Raw genomic sequence first — 17,370 nt, 5'->3', positions numbered from 1 at the left:
CGGCTGGCGCATTGATTTGAACGAATCAAAGCGGTATGCGCACTAAAAATACCAACAACAAGCTACCAAAATCCAGACATGTCATGACAAGCTGGAAGGAGGCGTGGCTAAGAGCGGGACGGCTGTCGCTCTCGCAATAGCAGTCAAGAGCGAGAGGTCCGAGTTGGGCCAGTAATGGTGGTTCATGTTCCGATTCCATTTCGTTGCGTTGCCGCAATTCCAATTGGAAGCGGGCGGTTGTGTGCATGTGTGTGGTTGGGGTGGGTGAGGGTTGTTGAGATAACGGGACCGCTGAGTGGGAACGCCGCTGCCACGCTGCTCGTCAGTCGCTTTCAGACGCTCGCTGTTGCGATAGCACGACAACGGTTTACGGTCTACGGTTTACGGCTAACGGTAAATCGGTGAATCACGAACAAACCAACGAGACGCTCCCCGCTCTCACTCTTCCTTCCGCTTTTTCCCCAACCACCGTTCAACGCCGACAGCGCCGTCAACGTCGACGTCGCTGCGAAATCTTAGCGAAAATCCCAACACTTGGCGGCACATAAGGGCATCGAGAATTCAGCTTGTTCCGCGGCAGAAAGTCAAGTGCAGCAACGTTAGAGTGCGGCAGAATCAGCAACAGCAGAAGCAGAAGCAGCAGCAGCCATAGCAGCGATTGTGGCAGAGTTTTCCAAGCTCGGCGGCAGAGATTCACTCTCGGCCTGGCGCCGGCGTCAGCGTTCCACGGGTCCGTGATTAGGTTTTACGGTTTCAGTCCGCTTGATGACGCCGAAGCCAGCAGTTATGCGCTTAGCAGCAGCAGTAGCAGCAGCATCAGCATCTAAAGCAGAAGCAGCCCCAATAGCAGCTTTAAATCTGTGACACTTCCTTCCGTGACCCGTTGCGTATACGCACCGTAACCCCATTGAAATCCGCAATCGTATTCGTACTCGCATGCCGTCGCGTAATCCCAAAAACCACTTCAGTGCCAATTCAAAGAACCAACCATCAAAGCTAACCAAAGCTAAAGTTAATAAAAATTTTTAAAATTAATAAAAATTAGAAAACAAAAAAAACTTGAAACCGTGTTTGAAATGGATGTGGCCAAAATGCAAGCCACTTCCGGTCAGCATCTGATGCATCCGGCCGCACCGCCTGCCCACCAGCATCACCTGCCCCTGGACTACAGTCTGGGCAACTTTAAGCCGGCCATCGCGGCAGACTTTCCCGGTCCCTTCCTGACCAACCAGCAGTCGTCCTCGGCCTCTAATTCCGCCTCTGCATCCGGTTCAACTCCCGCTTCCGGTACGCCTTCCTCCGTCGCTGCCTCCGTCTCCACAGCCTCGCTGCAGGTGCGTGATCTAAGTGCCCTGACGGCGATGGCCACGATACCCTCACCCACCCAGCTGCTCCACCAGCGGATGCATCAGGCACAGATCTCCGTGGACGCGGCCCTGGGTCACCATCAGCAGGCACCGCCGCCGCAGCCCCAGCCAACTCAGAATCCTCCGCAGCCGCAGATGCCGCCGGGCTCCACGTCGCCGCACGACTATGCGCCCATGTCGGCCTTCAAAGCGGTGCTGCCCAAGAAGCGCACTTCCGACGGTAAGTTTCTGATGGGATTATGTGATAAAATGATACATATTTTGTATGGAAATTGTTTGTGATTCACTTTAAAATTTTTAATTTTTGTAAACTTTTTTAGCATTTTAGCGCTTTACTGGGTTTTAGCTTTTTAAAATTAATAAATACCAGATGTTTTATTTAATGGTTGGCTTCAAGACTATTAGAATATATCACTATGCTCAGCTTATTTGAACCAAAAGTTATTTGGATCTTATTTATTTTTTAATATAATCTTTTCAAAAGTCATACAATTGTTTTCCCGATTAGAAGAGTAGCAATTTGACTTTAAATTTAATGTTTATAATGAATTTAAGCTGTGGTTTGAAAAATTTAATACCAAAAGTTTGAAGATTTTAAGATTTTATCGTTGATATTTGATTTTTGACTTTACTTGTTCTTCAAATTCTTTGGTTAATAAAATAACGTCTAATTGTGTAAAAAATACCTTTCTAAAACCCAAACTTTTTTTAAAAAGTATTTCCATTTAGCTTTAACCTTTACAAATTATCAACAAACAAGATTACTTGAAATAAAATATAAGTTTTATTTTTATTTTAAAATGAATCATGTTTCTTGGGTGTGAAAATTATTCCAACAAACAAACAAAAAACAACTTAAAAGTAAAACCGCAGAATAAAAAGCTTTAAAAAAAATACAAAGATAGCCCCTTCTTAAATTAGACCTTTAAAGTCAGATAAATATTATATTATCTTTAATATACATAGTTTCAAAATTATGAATATAAATATTCTAGCCACTTTAAACATCTGAAAATCAATGAAATAGATGTATTCCTATTTTTTTCGTATCACCATTTTTCAATGCAAATACATGCAGCCACCAGCAGATTGGAAAAAGCCCCCATTCCTTTCCTGCCACATCTCATATTCCCCAAGTTAATTAAAATCGTGAAAAAAGAATCGAGAATCAACAACACCGAGAGCATGATACGCGGATCCCAACCGGAGCTGCGACAAATCCCCAAAAGGCTGGTCAAAAGGGGCGGGGTGGGAATTTTTAAAAATTTATTTGAATAATGTGTGATTTTTAAATATGGCTGGCCATCCACGGCCAGTGGCCACCACGGGAGTCCTGGGGGTCCACCACCGAAAGGCTCTGGGCTCGGTGTCAGTTTAATTGGAAAAAACCAAAAGCTGAGTTCGGGGGGAAAATGAGGAAAACAAAAATGGTTCATGGGGCAGCAGGAGCAAATATTCATTATTCCGTTTGTGTGAGTGTGTTTGTGAGGAAATCATATATGTACGAATGTCCTGTGTGTTGTGTGTGTGTGTGCGACGCTTAATGTGCAAATCTTCGGTGTGGACATGGGGCAGGAAAATGGATATCGGGGATTGAAAAATCCATAGCTGAACCACAGATACACAGATACAGAGATACGGATACGGATACGGGTGCGAAAGGCAAACAAATGGACAAACTTGTAGATACACAGTCCAGTGCCGTCCAGATACACAGATGGATGATGCTATAGTGTGGGTTAGTATCTGTGTGAGCTGGTGGCAGACGCCGTTGTCATCGCCATCGCTGTTGAATTTCAAATATGGGCATTGAATGAATGAATGAGTGTTTGTATGGGAGCCTGCCACACTCATGGGTGTGTGTGTTTGCCCCCATATTTTGCTCATCCTCTCTTTGGTCTCTCTTTTTGGGGGCAGAGAGAGAGAGCGAGTGGCATCCAGGCAGCGACAAGCGGATTTCATTTACCGGCATTACATGTATCCCACGGATATGTTTTTAGCCTCCGACACGGGCATGGATATGCGGAAAAACCACTCACTCACACACACACTCGCACATCTGTTCGCACACACTGAATTTTCAATTCCGTTTGCCGCGACAAGCTTTTCCCCCCCAAACCCCCAAACCCCCACAAAGAACATGAATTTCGCTTTGTTTGTTGGAATATTTTTTGCAGTCTTTGGTGGGACAATATATTGGTCGCTGTGGCCGTACTTTGTTGGCCCTCCGGTGACTGATTGGCCCCTCCCATGGCTGGGATCTCTTACATGCAAAATCTCTGGGGTCTAAGGGCTTGATTACTTTTAAAGAGAGGTTATCCCAAACAAGTTTAAGCTTTAAAGTGCTCCCTGGTTGGTTTAATTCCCATCAACCCACCCAAAACCAGCATAATGAGTTTATCATCTCATTAACTCGTGGCTAACCTTGCCCCTTGAGGTCAATCGAAAATTTTCGTCGCATCTTACCATATTAGCCCACCCACCCATCTGTGGATGATCTTAATTTCCATTCATATTCCACATACGCCACGTATGACTCAATTAATTGTGCCCACTGCCGATTGCGAGTCTAATGCGTAGCGAGACACTTTGACACCGCCACTCCGTGAGTCACGAATTAAGTTAAATTGTGAAAATTACTCGGACCCAGACTAAGACCCAACTAATAGTCGCCAAAGGTCGATAGGTTAAGTGGCAGAAAGTACACAAACTAGTTGATCAGAGACCTCTCATCAGCATTGATTCATTCTCAAATATACAAAGAAGACGCCCTCGTCGAGAAATACTTTTCAAATGATATCAGACCGAAAATCAAAACGAGTGCCTTGAAAATCAGAAAACGTTATACATTCGGTGTATAAATAATATTAATGATTTATGTGGCGAGCCTATCGGGTTGTAGAGGTGTTTGTTATAAATATATGGTTAGCCGAATTCATCGATATAAATTCAGCAATAAATTTGTTGAGCCTTTTTCAATCACACCAAACAATTGAACAGCGATTGGAATCAATTAAAAAGGCAATCGAAATATCCTAACGAATAAATAAAAGGCTGTCAATCGGTGACACATGCACACGTTTTTTTTCAGCTCCAGGTTATCAGGTTCTAGGAATATTGTCAATTAGATTAGATCTAATACATATTGGGGTGACATTATCATTCAAGTATTAAGAGATGTGGAAGTATTATTCACTAGTTTGGATCTAAGGACTTTCAATGAAAGATATTAATACTTTAAGACACCCTAGAAATAGCATTTATAAACATAAAGTGTATTTAAGGTTCGGTATATCTCACCTACATTTATAAATACCATCACAAAGTACATTATTGATCAATAACAAATTGTCGCAACGAAAATCTGAGCAATATTTATGAAATATTTATGACACACGTCGTAATCATTGGCAACTCATCGCCTGTCATATATTTTTCAACTTCTCACAAGTAGACGAAAATTGGGCATTGTAAATCTATAAAGATATCAATATCCAAGCCAGGCCATCAGCCAAATCGAAAAGAAAGCCAAATCCCCTCCGAATGCACCCAAAAAACTCACAGAGTATCCGAGAGATACGACCTGGGAGGAGTGCAGATAGTTAACAACGCACACACACCGCACACGCGTTATGATTTACGATCTGCTGGGTAAATACATAACGACATCTAAACATGTCAATATCCTCTGTGGCCAGTTGTAAAATCGAAAGAGTAAAAGTATCATAAAGTAAGCGATAAGTAAACAAAAGGCCACAAACAGCAACAGACCTCAGACCTCAGACCTCAGACTATATAGTTCGTGCAACATTAAGACTCTGTTATAGAATGGTTTCCCCTCCCATTTATTTTTCACATTTCAGTTGTTGTTTATGCCCTCGATTTCAGGCCAGTCCAGTCTGTCCAGGTTTATCATCATGCCAGTGTGTTTGGCAAAGAAAAATCAATTTCCAGGGCGAACCCTTCCCGCCATTTGTCACGTTTGCTGTTTGGATATTGAAATTAGAGTCGCCTCGATCGACAAACTCCCGATCCCGCTGCTGATAGTATGAGAAACTGCGATTTTCGATATCGAATTTGTAGTGTCATAAAAGCTACCAGAGTAGATATCAGCTTATAACAACAATAAATACGAGCCCCAGTCCGATATGGCTAAAAATATTATATCGCTTAAACAGAAACTCGCATGTACCTTTGAACCATCCATCCAAAAAAATACACAGACACTGCTATGAGTTTGCGCAAATTATGAATGAATCTCCATTTGAACAAAGTTTTATTACCTTTTGATACTGAAATCTAAGAAATTTAAATATAGGCATGTACCCCAAAAATAAAAATAAAATACAAAAAAAGAAAAGTGAAAACGGTCTGTTCCCTGTGGCCGGCAATTAAATGTCATTTATCAGTAAGAGGGAAAAAAAGGTAAAAAATTGTAGTCTAAAGTTTAGATAGCCTCCTGATTTATGGCCCGGCGATAAGCAGCTGGGAAAAGGGTGCAATACACGGGAAAAAAAGGTGGGTTCGGCACGGGGATGGGGTCGGGGCAGAAGAGTCACTCATTGCATTGGCATTGGCATTCTGATTGATTTGCAGTGTAAAAATAAATAATATAATTGCATTGGGTGGCATTTCAAAGAACAACTGCCGACGGCTGGGATCTGGTATCTGTTATCTGGACAACTGTCCTACCAACTGTCTTGATAGCTTGGAGCTTGTCGAGTGTTTGGATACGCAATCCCTAATGCCATCTAATGCCACTCAACGAGTTGAGCTTATGGGAGCTAAAGAGCTCGGGATTCGCTCGTTCTCTGCGGCTGATATGCTATCACCTCGGCTAGGAAATCCAAATCGAAACGAAATCCAAATCTCAATCGAAATCCAATCCGCAGTTGAAATCGGAATCTCAACGAATCCGTAAATCATGCACACATTCGTATGGCATGCCAACAGACCAAATCATGGCCTAATCTATCTAACCGTTCGCAGTTTATGGCCCTCTTCTGGCCATATCGCTGGGGCTCTTTATTATTTATACTGCTCTGTTTTTATTTTTTGCCATTTCCACTTTCATATTTGCCGAAAGCAGAATTTGTTTTTATAATATTACGACCCATTCAGCCATCCACTCCCCGACTACTGTTGCAATGTTCGAGTTGATCGAATCGATAGTAGTATACTTTGCCCCCACTCCGCTGCCCAGTGACGGTCTTTTTTTTTGATTTTGCACTTATAAGAGGTCTTATAAATTAATAAAAAAAACAAAACTACTATTTTTATTTAAATAAGCAACAATAGTTTCAACTAGAAACAATTATTAGACTCCCTATCTTAATCACACATCATTTGCATAATAATTTTCAAAATTAAAAGTAATAATCATAACATATCAGAGTATTATATTAAAACACCCCATAGCATAACAAAAACCTATTCCAATTACTTGGCAAGCAATTTTCGCACAACTTCCGTGTAATTATAATTGAAATTCCAAAAATTAACACCTTCTATACAAGCCTCCCCACCGAAAATCGTTAACCCAAACCAAACTGTAATGGCTGCAAATCTCCCCAAAATAATAATAATCCTGCCATAAGCCAGAGAAGTGAGGGAAGGACAGGAAGGACAACACAGGGCACAGGATAACAATGATTTCAATTACCATGCAGTGTCGAATAATTATTTTACCTTCTACTTTTTTATGTGAACAAGTGCGTGGAGTGCGTGAATATTGCTCCCGGGCGGATAAAAACAGATGAACGTCGAACGCATGGCTTTTCGGAGGTGGGGGCGTTGGTTTTGAGGGCTGATGGCAAGGTTCAGGGGGGTGGACGACGGCTATGTCTAATGTGCACAAATTTATGACTTTACTGCCGGGCGTTGAGGGTCGTTGCGTTGCTGCTACTTTGCCAGCCAGCCTACTGTCTTCCAGCGTCCTGCCTCCAGAATCCAGAGCCCGGATTCCGAATGGCCTGCCACCCCGAGGCGGCATTGGGCACATGCTTAAGCTCATTATTATCGTTTAAACAAGTCGCTCTACGTGAGCCACCAAGAGCCACTTGTCCGGGTCCTTGGGGTTGCTTTTAGCTCACTAGTTTCCGCCGAAACGTTAAACGTTTCCAATTTTATTTCCCTCATATTGTGCGGGGCTCTGGGCTTCCACCCAGTTCTGGAATTCATTGGGTGGTTGTGCTTTTGGGTCTTTTTGGCCATTTGATTCGAATTCGTTTCTGGCTGGTGCCGGGAAAATGAAAATCCACTCGGGACGATTGTGTGCATAATTAGATATACAATAGAAAGGGTTCAGGGGTGTCAGGTTCAACTCGGGAGATCGACATTTGGCTTAATGTTAGTGATTAACATTTAGTTTTTGATTATTGTTATGGAAATATTTGGGGTATTATAGTTTGTTATAATTTGTTTCGTACTCTGAACATATTAAATAAATGTTTTAGTCAAATATTTAAAAAAATGCTTTATAAAGTCTTATAAGAGACTATACCTATCTCTTGAATCCTTATTAAAAAAAAACTCATTAAAGACGCTTTTATGACTGTCAAAGATCATATAAATATTAAAAATAAAACGAAGTTTTTCAAAACCCAAGTAACACCTTTTCTAGACCCTTTAACCCTCTTTTTGTGATTATCCTGTCTATATGTTAAATATTGAAAAGCACTTAGTGACAAAAACGGAAAATCCAAAGAGCCAAGTTCGTATAAAAACAACAACAGATAGAACAACAACTACATAGAACGACAGAAGGGCAATAAAAACACTTGACACTGTGGCAGGAAAGAAGACAAAGCCGCCACGCACCACCCTTGTAGTGTATCTATGTATCTGATGGATACACAGACTGTGCGGCAAGGAAAATTCGCTCATTTTTCGCATTTTCTGCGTGGGTTTTGTTTATATTTACTTGGCTTTGCGTTTTGCCGCCTCACTGACTACTGCCTGCCATAGCAGGCCATAGGAATCAAAGTCCCGCCCCTGTATTTTTCCCTGCCACCGCACACACACCACCCCCCCTTTAGCCGAGATGCCCCGGTAGTTACTTTTATCTGCGTGGCGAATTAGAATGTTGTCAAATTGTTATTCTTTTGTTGCGATGCGGATTCATTCATTCATTCGATTCGCCTCCGGCCTCCAGTCTCCAGCCTCGTCGCGGTTTTCACTTGCCTTCAGCCTCCTGTGTGTGTGTGTGTGTGTGTACCCCTTTCATCACCGCTCGCCGACCCCCTGAGCATCACGACGCCCCTGGCAGCCGTGCGCCTGCGTCAATATGCGGCACGCGGAATGTCGCCGGAGTTTCCCTGCCCTGCTCCGGTTTGGCTGTGTGTTTTCTGTTTTGTCATGCTCCATTTAGCCGAGTGTGGACCGAACAGATGTTCTATTTAAACGCACATTATTATTATTTCATTTCGACAGGCGATAGACTCGGAGCATGTGTACTCCTGGCCGGAGCACCAGGCACAAGTTCATCTTTCACAATGCCAAGGGGATTTTTCCAAAAGAATGGTCAATAACGATGACTCTATGAGAAGATATCTTATCACATAGATTAAGGCATTTTATAGTAGCTTAAACTTAAAAAAAATTACCCCTAAAAATGACTCTTAAAAAATGATAAACTAATTCATTCACTAAGAAAATTTTTCCTTTAAAAAAAAATCACTTTCAAAGCTCCTATCAACTCTGAAACATTTGTCGGGTGGCTGCCTTTGTCCAGGGGCGTGCCGACTTCACCCTGAGCGCCGGCGCCGTGTATCCGTATCCGATTCCGGATTTGTATCTCTGTCCACGGCCATCATCGCTGGCCAACAATTTCGGGGTGACGATGCCAAATGATGACGCGTTGATGTCAAATGCGGAAAGCGATTTCCAGCCGGAAAGGGGCGGAAGGATGCGTTGATTAGGGTGAATTAATGGTCATGTAAGGTGGATTAGGCGATTGAATACGAAAATAATTACATTTGAAATTCGATACGCTGCCAACTGGCATCCTCCAACATCCGTGTATGAATGTGTGTGAGAGGCTGTACAGGTGGATGGGTGCCCTTCCCCCTCGAAGTTATTCCTACTCGTCGTTTTTTTTTTGCGGAGTGATTGATGATGTTGTATACGATTCGCTCTGATTTGGCTAAATGTTTATTTGCATTTGGAAAGGGGTTACCCCATTAAAATAACAATTATTAAAAAAAAGTATCTCATTTCTGTATCCTTTTTTTCAGATGCATCTCTGGCATTTAGCATAAGCAGACTGGTCAAGACTGAACAACTGACGGCCATGGTGGCCGCTGGCCTCAAGCCACTGGCCCCCTTGGAGGACAACAACAACTCCATCTCGATGCTGAGCAAAAACCATCAACTGCAACATCACCAGCAACACCAACAACACCAGCAACATGTTCCACACCACAACGACAACAACAACAGTAGCAACCACCAACGGGTCAAGCCAGCCTTCATCAGCGCCAGCGAACGTCTGCGAAGACAATCGAGATCCCGGTCCAGGTCGAGGTCTCGCAGTCCATCGCGCTGCTCCTCCCAGATCGACATGGAGGATACGGAGTCGCACCACTCGCACCGCTCGTTGCACTCCCGGTCGAGATCACGTTCCCGCTCCCATTCGCGCTCTCGCTCCCACTCCAGCAGCTCTTCCGTGGAGCTGGAGGTGGACTCGCCACCCGGCAGTCCACGCATCAGTTCGCCCAGCACCGCCTCCGCCTCTGCATCTGCCTCCGAGCTGTTGATCACCGCCAATGGTGGCACCACCAGTATAGGCTCCAAGAAGTCGGATCTGTTTTCGGTATCGGCTCTGCTGCGTAGGGACGAGCCGCCCCAGAGGCGGACGCCACGCAGTCCTCCGCTGAGCCACCTCACCGCCAGCGGCCTGCCCATGCCCTTCAATCCCCTGGAGGCCATGCGCCAGGGCTATCCGCCCAACTATGATGCGGCCATGTTCCAGCGCCCGCTCTTCTCGCCCGCCCTTCCTTTCTTTGCCGCCGTCGCCTTCCACCAAGGTCAGCAGCAGCAACAACAACAGCAACAGCAGTCCGGACTGGCAGCGGGGTAAGTTGGATACTTTCCTAAAGTCCTTAGCTCTCCGGACCCGGCACCGGGCCTGGACAGTGTCCATCTCGGGACCCATTTTAATTAGCTCGCCTCAATTAAATGTCTAACCCACGCTTTATCATTCCCTGCAGCTACCATCCGGACTCGCAGGAAAATCTCTTCCGACTACGGAGTCTCATGGTGCCGCTCCAAACCGCCGGACAAAACAACTCTACAGCAGCGGCGGCGGCGGCGGCAGCTGCTGCGGCAGCCGTCGGCGTTGGAGTGGGCGTCGGAGTCGGCGTGCCACCCAACGGCGGGCATCTGGGTCTGCCACACTCGCCGCACCTGCACCACTTCCACCACATGGCCGCCAAGTGGCCGGGCCTGCACCAATTCAGCGACCTGTACTCGTGCATGAAGTGCGAGAAGATGTTCTCCACGCCCCACGGCCTCGAGGTGCACTCCCGCCGGACACACCACGGCAAGAAGCCCTACGCCTGCGAGCTGTGCAACAAGACCTTCGGCCACGAGGTCAGCCTCAGCCAGCACAGGTATGTGGAGAATTCTACCGCAATGGGAGTGGGTGGCGTGGCTTAATTACACTGAAAATAAATAGGAATTTGCCATTTTCGCAATCATTTGGTCAGGTTTTGTACGAATGAAATATCTTTAATATTAATTTTTGGATTTACAAATTTCTTCGAGTGCATTTTAACCATTGTCCTCGTCTGGGACCCAAGTGGACACTTTGCATTACTTAATTTAGCCAAAATGGCTGGATTTCAGCCTGACCAAATGTTTGCCTTTGTGGCTGTAGTTAAAACACGGTGCCTCGGGGGGATTTAAGCCAAGCCTTAATTAAGGCAGAAGCTCGTTCGCCAGGACCCTTACTAATTTGGCCCACCATTCTCCATTCGCTTTCCAGGGCGGTGCACAACGTGGAGAAGGTGTTCGAGTGCAAGCAGTGTGGCAAGCGTTTCAAGCGCTCCAGCACTCTGTCCACCCACCTGCTCATCCACAGCGACACGCGGCCTTATCCATGCAACTATTGTGGCAAGCGCTTCCATCAGAAGAGCGACATGAAGAAGCACACCTACATACATACAGGTAAGATACAGATAAAAAACTTAGCATTAAATCCGTGAATCCTAGCTATAGCCTAAAAACAAAGATTTAAACGAAAATGGGGGATGTGGTGGAAGGGAACTGGGGGCTGTCTGTTTGGGGAGGGGGAGTACGGGAAAAGCCCGCCATTAAAGTACTGAACGAACCACCACCGAAAGCCGCAGTCGCCAGTTGCAATTACAGTTGCCATCGGCAGAAGCAGATAGATCAGATTCGCCGGGGGGGGGGTAACAAGGGGACCGGAAATGGGGTGCAAAAAAATGGAGCACCCAGCTTACTCTCCGGAAAGTCACTAGGGAGAACACCACGCTGAGAGACACACGCCATCAAAACTAAAAGAGAGAGAGCATGCGAGAGACAGGCAGAGAGCTGCTGTTTTCTGATAAGAATATCGGCAAGCGAGGACAACAGAATGGTGCTATGTACTGGAAGCACTCGGCACACAGATACTCGCACACAGATACCCTCAGCGGCGGTGTGTGTGTGTGCGAGAGAGCGAGAGGCGGACAGTGAAATCACAGCCGACCAATGAAAAATTTAGTCAAGAGATTTTGATTTTCTGTTTTATACGCGCACACACACACGAATAACAAATACGAGACGCACACATCGACACGCGGTGCAGTGGTATAGGTGCATACACCCCCGAAAACGAAACGGAACTGAAACGCCATTGCGGAGCAGCTCTAAAAAAGGGAATGGGAGTGAGAAACCGTTTGGTGGAAGGGTGATAGGTGGAGGCAGTAAAGGGGAGAATACCGTTGGGTGGGGCTGGCTGGCACATTAGCATCGATTTCAAGTTCCTGATGTCTACGTGAAAATTTCTAATCTCGAATGCGATTTATTCTGGTTTACACACACACACACTCCCACTCTTGAAATGAAAGTTTATAGCCAGTGCTATAAAAAATTAAAATTTTTAGTCAGTTTTTTAAGGTAAAGGGGTGTTTCAGATTTCTTTAAAAATTAGAAAAAAATCATTCTTATATCAATATTTCGAATTTTTAATTAAAAAACTATGAATAAGTTTTTGTTTTCCAAGTAAAAACAGTTCAAATTATATAATAAATGCGTTTAAAACCAAAAAACTAATAGAAACCCCCTCCAATTGTAAAAAGTAATCCCTTTAAAACCCAGATAACCTAAAATACCAAACAAATCCTCATTTATTTGCCTAATCCACTCATAAAATATAAATTCGCAATCGTTTCTGTGCCAAACATCCAGATTTTTCTTTCTTATATACGAATATTGGATCATTAAGCATAAAAAGCAAAAATTCCAGTCTGCCTTCAAATCAGTTTACAAATGGCAAGGATAATAACCTTTAATAAGCAGACCTCCTTTACTTGTGCGTCGGTTAAAATCACTGAAAGAGAAATCTGCACACGCACATACATATACATGGGGGAGAAAGGATAAAAGAGAGAAAGAGAAATATTCCAGACATTTTTATCGTTCGCCGACTTCGATTTAGGACGTGTGCCTCCTCCCTTACGGCGCCCCTGAAATCTCCTCCAACTGCTTTTGGCCGAAGTGGCACATGTGGCTATGTTGGCTCCAACATTTCGAGATTTTTCCCAACCAACTGTTTTGTTTTATTTTTGCTTCTTCTGGGTTTTTTTTTTTTATACGGTTCTCCTCTGGTGAATTCTTTTTTTGCTTTCTTTACGACTTATCCTTAATTTTGTTCCTTCCTGCCCGGCTCACTCTACACTCCCGAGACGTGTTTCCATCCCAGACAGCAGATTTTTCCTATCTTCAGTTGATGTGATTTCCTTGAACAATTTCAACGTTTCTTTATTTTTTTCCCCCCCATTTTGGCCTGGATTCTTTCTTCAGTTTTCGTATTTACTTTTTGGCAAAAGGTTTTTATATGCTTGGCCCGTGTTTTGCTTCCGTTTCCGTCTCTTGTTGTTCTTGTGTTTCGGTTTTATTTCCTTGCCTCAGATTTCCTTTTTCCTAAATTTATGCGCCATAAAAAGGCGGAGGTAAAAAACAAATATTATAGGGATATTTTATTTATTCATGACTTTTGTTTTCCATTCCAAAGTTCAATCTTAAGGTGGCTGGGAGTTCAAAAGGTGTTGTGAGTAAAGAAAAACAAAATCGATATTTTAAAGTGGAAATTGTTGCTTTTACAATTTTATATTTATTAAGACTTTTAAAAAAAGTATGTATCTTAGGTATAAAAATAAAACTAGGCCATTTCCAAACAATCTATTCATTGAAATGAATACTTACATATAGAGAAGATAGTTTTTACCTGTTCTTTTATTATTTTATTAAGTATTTTTATAATTTTGTATAATGTTTAGACAAAATGTAACCAACTTCTCACTCTATTAAATAACAACTGCTTTGATTTTTAATCTAAACCCTAAAATATACAATAACCCCTCGTAACTAGACGTCAAATCCGTTCCATTAAATCAGAGGTCGGCACGGCCCTATCTCGGGGGCATAGGAAATTTCTCTGCCCGAGCTCTGCCACACACACACAGTATAAATGTGTGAAACGTCATGCTCACAGCCTACTTTCTGCTATTCGTTACTAACACTAATGCGGTAAAATCATATCAATGTATTGGGGTGCCGACCACTGCATTAAATCAACCCAAAGCCATTTGGCCCACGGGGCGTATGCGTGATTTGGCTCTCACCGCTTAGCACGAATTTCCCAGCCATCAGATATGTGGCGAACGTGTTGAATTAGGAAGCAAATGCAGAATGAAGGAGTAAATGGGGGGTGGAGTAAACTAAAGCATAAAATATAAGAAGACTAAAAGGAAAGCAATTCAACTGGCAGCCATGATTTAAAAGTATTTCCACAATGTGCTGCAATAAGAATCCTTGAAATAGGAAACCAACAAAAAAATTAACCCTGGCACATAAGCTAGAGTACTAGAACTGGATACATGGATGTTACCCTCATCCTTCCAGCTTCTTCTCTAATTTGCCGACGGCCGACGGGATTTTTCTTTCTATTTTCTACTTTTGCCTTTTTTTCTGCTTTTTTTTTGGTCTCGTTAGTGTTCGTGGGTCGTTTTGGCCGTGATAAATAATAAAAGCTGCTCTATAATCTCTGCGACTACGTGACGTTATTTGTGCCGATAGTGCACGAACGTGCCCCGAGCCATGGGATCCCAGAGCCAGAAACGGGCCAGAGACCCTTCAGCTCCTGCATCAGGCATGCTCGGTGAGGCCGGATGAGAGCCAACTTTTGCCTGACGACTCAATTTTACTGTTGCTCGACCTCCTCCAGCTCCAGCTCCTGCTCCCAGTTACCCCCATCCCAGCACTCCTTCAGCTGCTCAAGAAAAGTAGGAATCCTCATGCCGCGGGAGCTAAAAGTTGAATCAGAGCACATCCCTACGGTCGAATGTTTCACAATCACGTCGCTGCAATTCCATTATATACAACGAAGCTGTCTTCCGTTTCGTTTCGCTGTCTCTGCAGCCTCTCTTTCTCTCTGTAGTGGCCCCATCTCTTTCTTTTATCCTCTACCTCTCTTTTTTCGTCGGCTCTGTTTATTTTATATACACTTTCCCCGATTCCCAGTAGTAGGTAGCCCCCAGAGTCAGGTCCTCTCCAGTTAGCAAGTTGTCGTCGTTATTTTGTTGCCGTCGCCCCCAATCTTCTTCCTTCGCTATATAAATATATATTGTATATGTGTGTGTGGGTAGTGTGTGTGTTTGTGTATATAGTACATAAAATGTAACCCAACAAGTCTATGCCACTATCTCCATTCAGCAGAGTGCCATAGATAAGAGAAAACACATATGTAGGTATGTACATATTCCCTTACCGTTCTTGGGGTAAAATAAATATAATCAAAGTTTTTGTATAGCTCAGGGGGCTCAAAATTATTACTTCTAGAGGCCTTCAAAATATAAATTTAGAGAACAGACCTCTGAATATAAAATTCCGGAAATAAAACCTTTTTAATTTCTCTAAAAGAATACCATTTTTTCATTTTCAATTTCCGAGATTTGATTACAAGACGTCAAAAATTTCATGACATATCTGGCGCCAAAAAAATCATTCATTTCGAAAGCAGTTTTCTCCGCAAATCCCCTAATGAAAAATTCAACAGCATGAAAATGAGCAATAAATGGAGTATAAAGCAGAGAATAGGGAGGAAATCCTGAAAACTGGGGGAAAAGACCACAAAATTGCTTTAAGAATTTTTTTTTGGGGGCTCGAATCGCAAAAAACACAGAGTCTGACTTTAAGTGCGAGCTTAACCACAGAACATCACACAGATGTACCAAAAAAGTTTAAATTTTAAAACTCTGGAACGAGATCTGAGCACCTGGGTGGGGTGGATTGTGGTCTGCGGAGATGACTTACATGGAATCTTGGGGTCTAAGTCAGCGGGCTGGGAATGCTTTCTGTCTGGCGACGTTCACATTTTTTTCTGGTTCGGGGTTGACGTTCGAGCAGGGAGTCTCCCAGTTTTTGCATTTATATATGTATGTTTTTTGTGCAAACTGGGGGAGGAATCAGTTGTGGGTGGAATGAAAGCATCAAAGTTGCTCAAAATGGCGCACACTGGTTAAATATCTAGAAAAATAGAGCCACAATCTTGATTAAAGTATGAATCACAAATTAGAATTCATTCCAAAGGAGTCAACTTTTTCTTTTGATGATTTATGATTATTTAGGCTCCTAAATAAAATATATTATAAAATATTAAATCCATAAGCTATCATTAACAAAAACCTTTAAAAATTTTAAAAGTATGTCTGCATCTGACTAAAACCTTTCTCCATCTTGTCCATCTTTTCAGGTGAAAAACCGCACAAGTGCCAGGTGTGTGGCAAGGCCTTCAGCCAGAGCTCCAACCTGATAACCCACTCCCGCAAGCACACCGGCTACAAGCCCTTCTCCTGCAAACTGTGCCACAAGTCCTTCCAGCGCAAGGTGGACCTGCGCCGCCACAAGGAGACCCAGCACACCGACCTGCGCGTCCACCTGGGCAAAGTGGACTTTATGTCGGCGGCGGCGGCGGCAGCAGCCTCTGCTGAACTGAGTGCAGTGGCAGCAGCCGGAGCTGGAGCGGGGGCGGGGACGTTACCAGTAGCCGGAGGAGTATCCCCGGCGAACCAGGCACCCAGTGCGTCGGGCGGAGGGGCTCCCCAGATGGGCACCCTCAATTGCCAGAAGGTCTCCCTGCTGGTCTAACAACCCCGACCTAGACCCAGGCCCAGACCCACACTCAGACACCCAAATCCAATCCCCAAACCAAACCAAACTGAAATCCAAAGCAACCGCAATCATTGTGCAATAGATGGCAAGTGAAAAGCATCGTCAGGCATTTTCCAGCTCCGTCTCCCATTGAAAATTGCTTGAAATTAAATCCAAAGGAGAATATTAAAACAATTTAAATAACTTTAAGCCAGCCATAAGCCAGTTAAACCATATTTCCAATGTTGCCAAAAACATAATAAAAACTAACAATGAAAATACCAAAGAAATTTTAAGAATGAATTAAATCAAACACTATAGTCAGTCTCCAACAATTCTCATAACAATTTAAATATTATTGCCATATAGCTCGCTGAACTTTTATTGTAAGGACATAACAAAGGACAATTTTCACGTTTTTCTTTATGTATGTGAATTTTTTATTTCGATGGCTAAAGTGCCAGCATAAAATCAAAATTTAACAAAATATTAAAAAATAAAACCAAAAAAAAACCCATCAATATGAACTGTGCGTGTCGTACTTTGTAAATGTAATAAAAATAAATGCAAGAAAAGAAAAAACGAAAACGAAAATTTAATGCAAAATGTTCCAAGTTTTCGCTTCTAG

The 17,370-nt window shown here is 43.4% G+C and overlaps 1 protein-coding gene across 1 annotated transcript; it reads left to right on the top strand.

Moving 5' to 3' along the window:
* The first annotated feature begins 338 nt into the window (after window positions 1–338).
* Window positions 339–17,170, top strand: sens-2 (senseless-2). Its single transcript, XM_017243803.3, has 5 exons — window positions 339–1,587; window positions 9,602–10,442; window positions 10,577–10,978; window positions 11,353–11,534; window positions 16,345–17,170. The coding sequence occupies exons 1-5, from the start codon at window positions 1,077–1,079 to the stop codon at window positions 16,737–16,739; spliced, it is 2,331 nt and encodes a 776-aa protein (XP_017099292.2). The 5' UTR covers window positions 339–1,076; the 3' UTR covers window positions 16,740–17,170.
* Window positions 17,171–17,370: the final 200 nt, after the last annotated feature.

This window comes from Drosophila bipectinata, chromosome 2L (genome assembly GCF_030179905.1).
Source record: "Drosophila bipectinata strain 14024-0381.07 chromosome 2L, DbipHiC1v2, whole genome shotgun sequence".
In the NCBI taxonomy this organism is placed as follows: Eukaryota; Metazoa; Arthropoda; class Insecta; order Diptera; family Drosophilidae; genus Drosophila; species Drosophila bipectinata.
The sequence above is the reverse complement of the archived record's forward strand: the minus strand, read 5'-3'. Positions and strand labels throughout refer to the sequence as shown.

Bases quoted from the DNA above. Each gene is read 5' to 3' on its own strand.
- sens-2 (XM_017243803.3), top strand. From the start codon at position 1,077: ATGGATGTGGCCAAAATGCAAGCCACTTCCGGTCAGCATCTGATGCAT. The intron at 10,979-11,352 runs GTATGTGGAGAA...TTCGCTTTCCAG, and splicing joins GTCAGCCTCAGCCAGCACAG to GGCGGTGCACAACGTGGAGA. The intron at 11,535-16,344 runs GTAAGATACAGA...CCATCTTTTCAG, and splicing joins GCACACCTACATACATACAG to GTGAAAAACCGCACAAGTGC.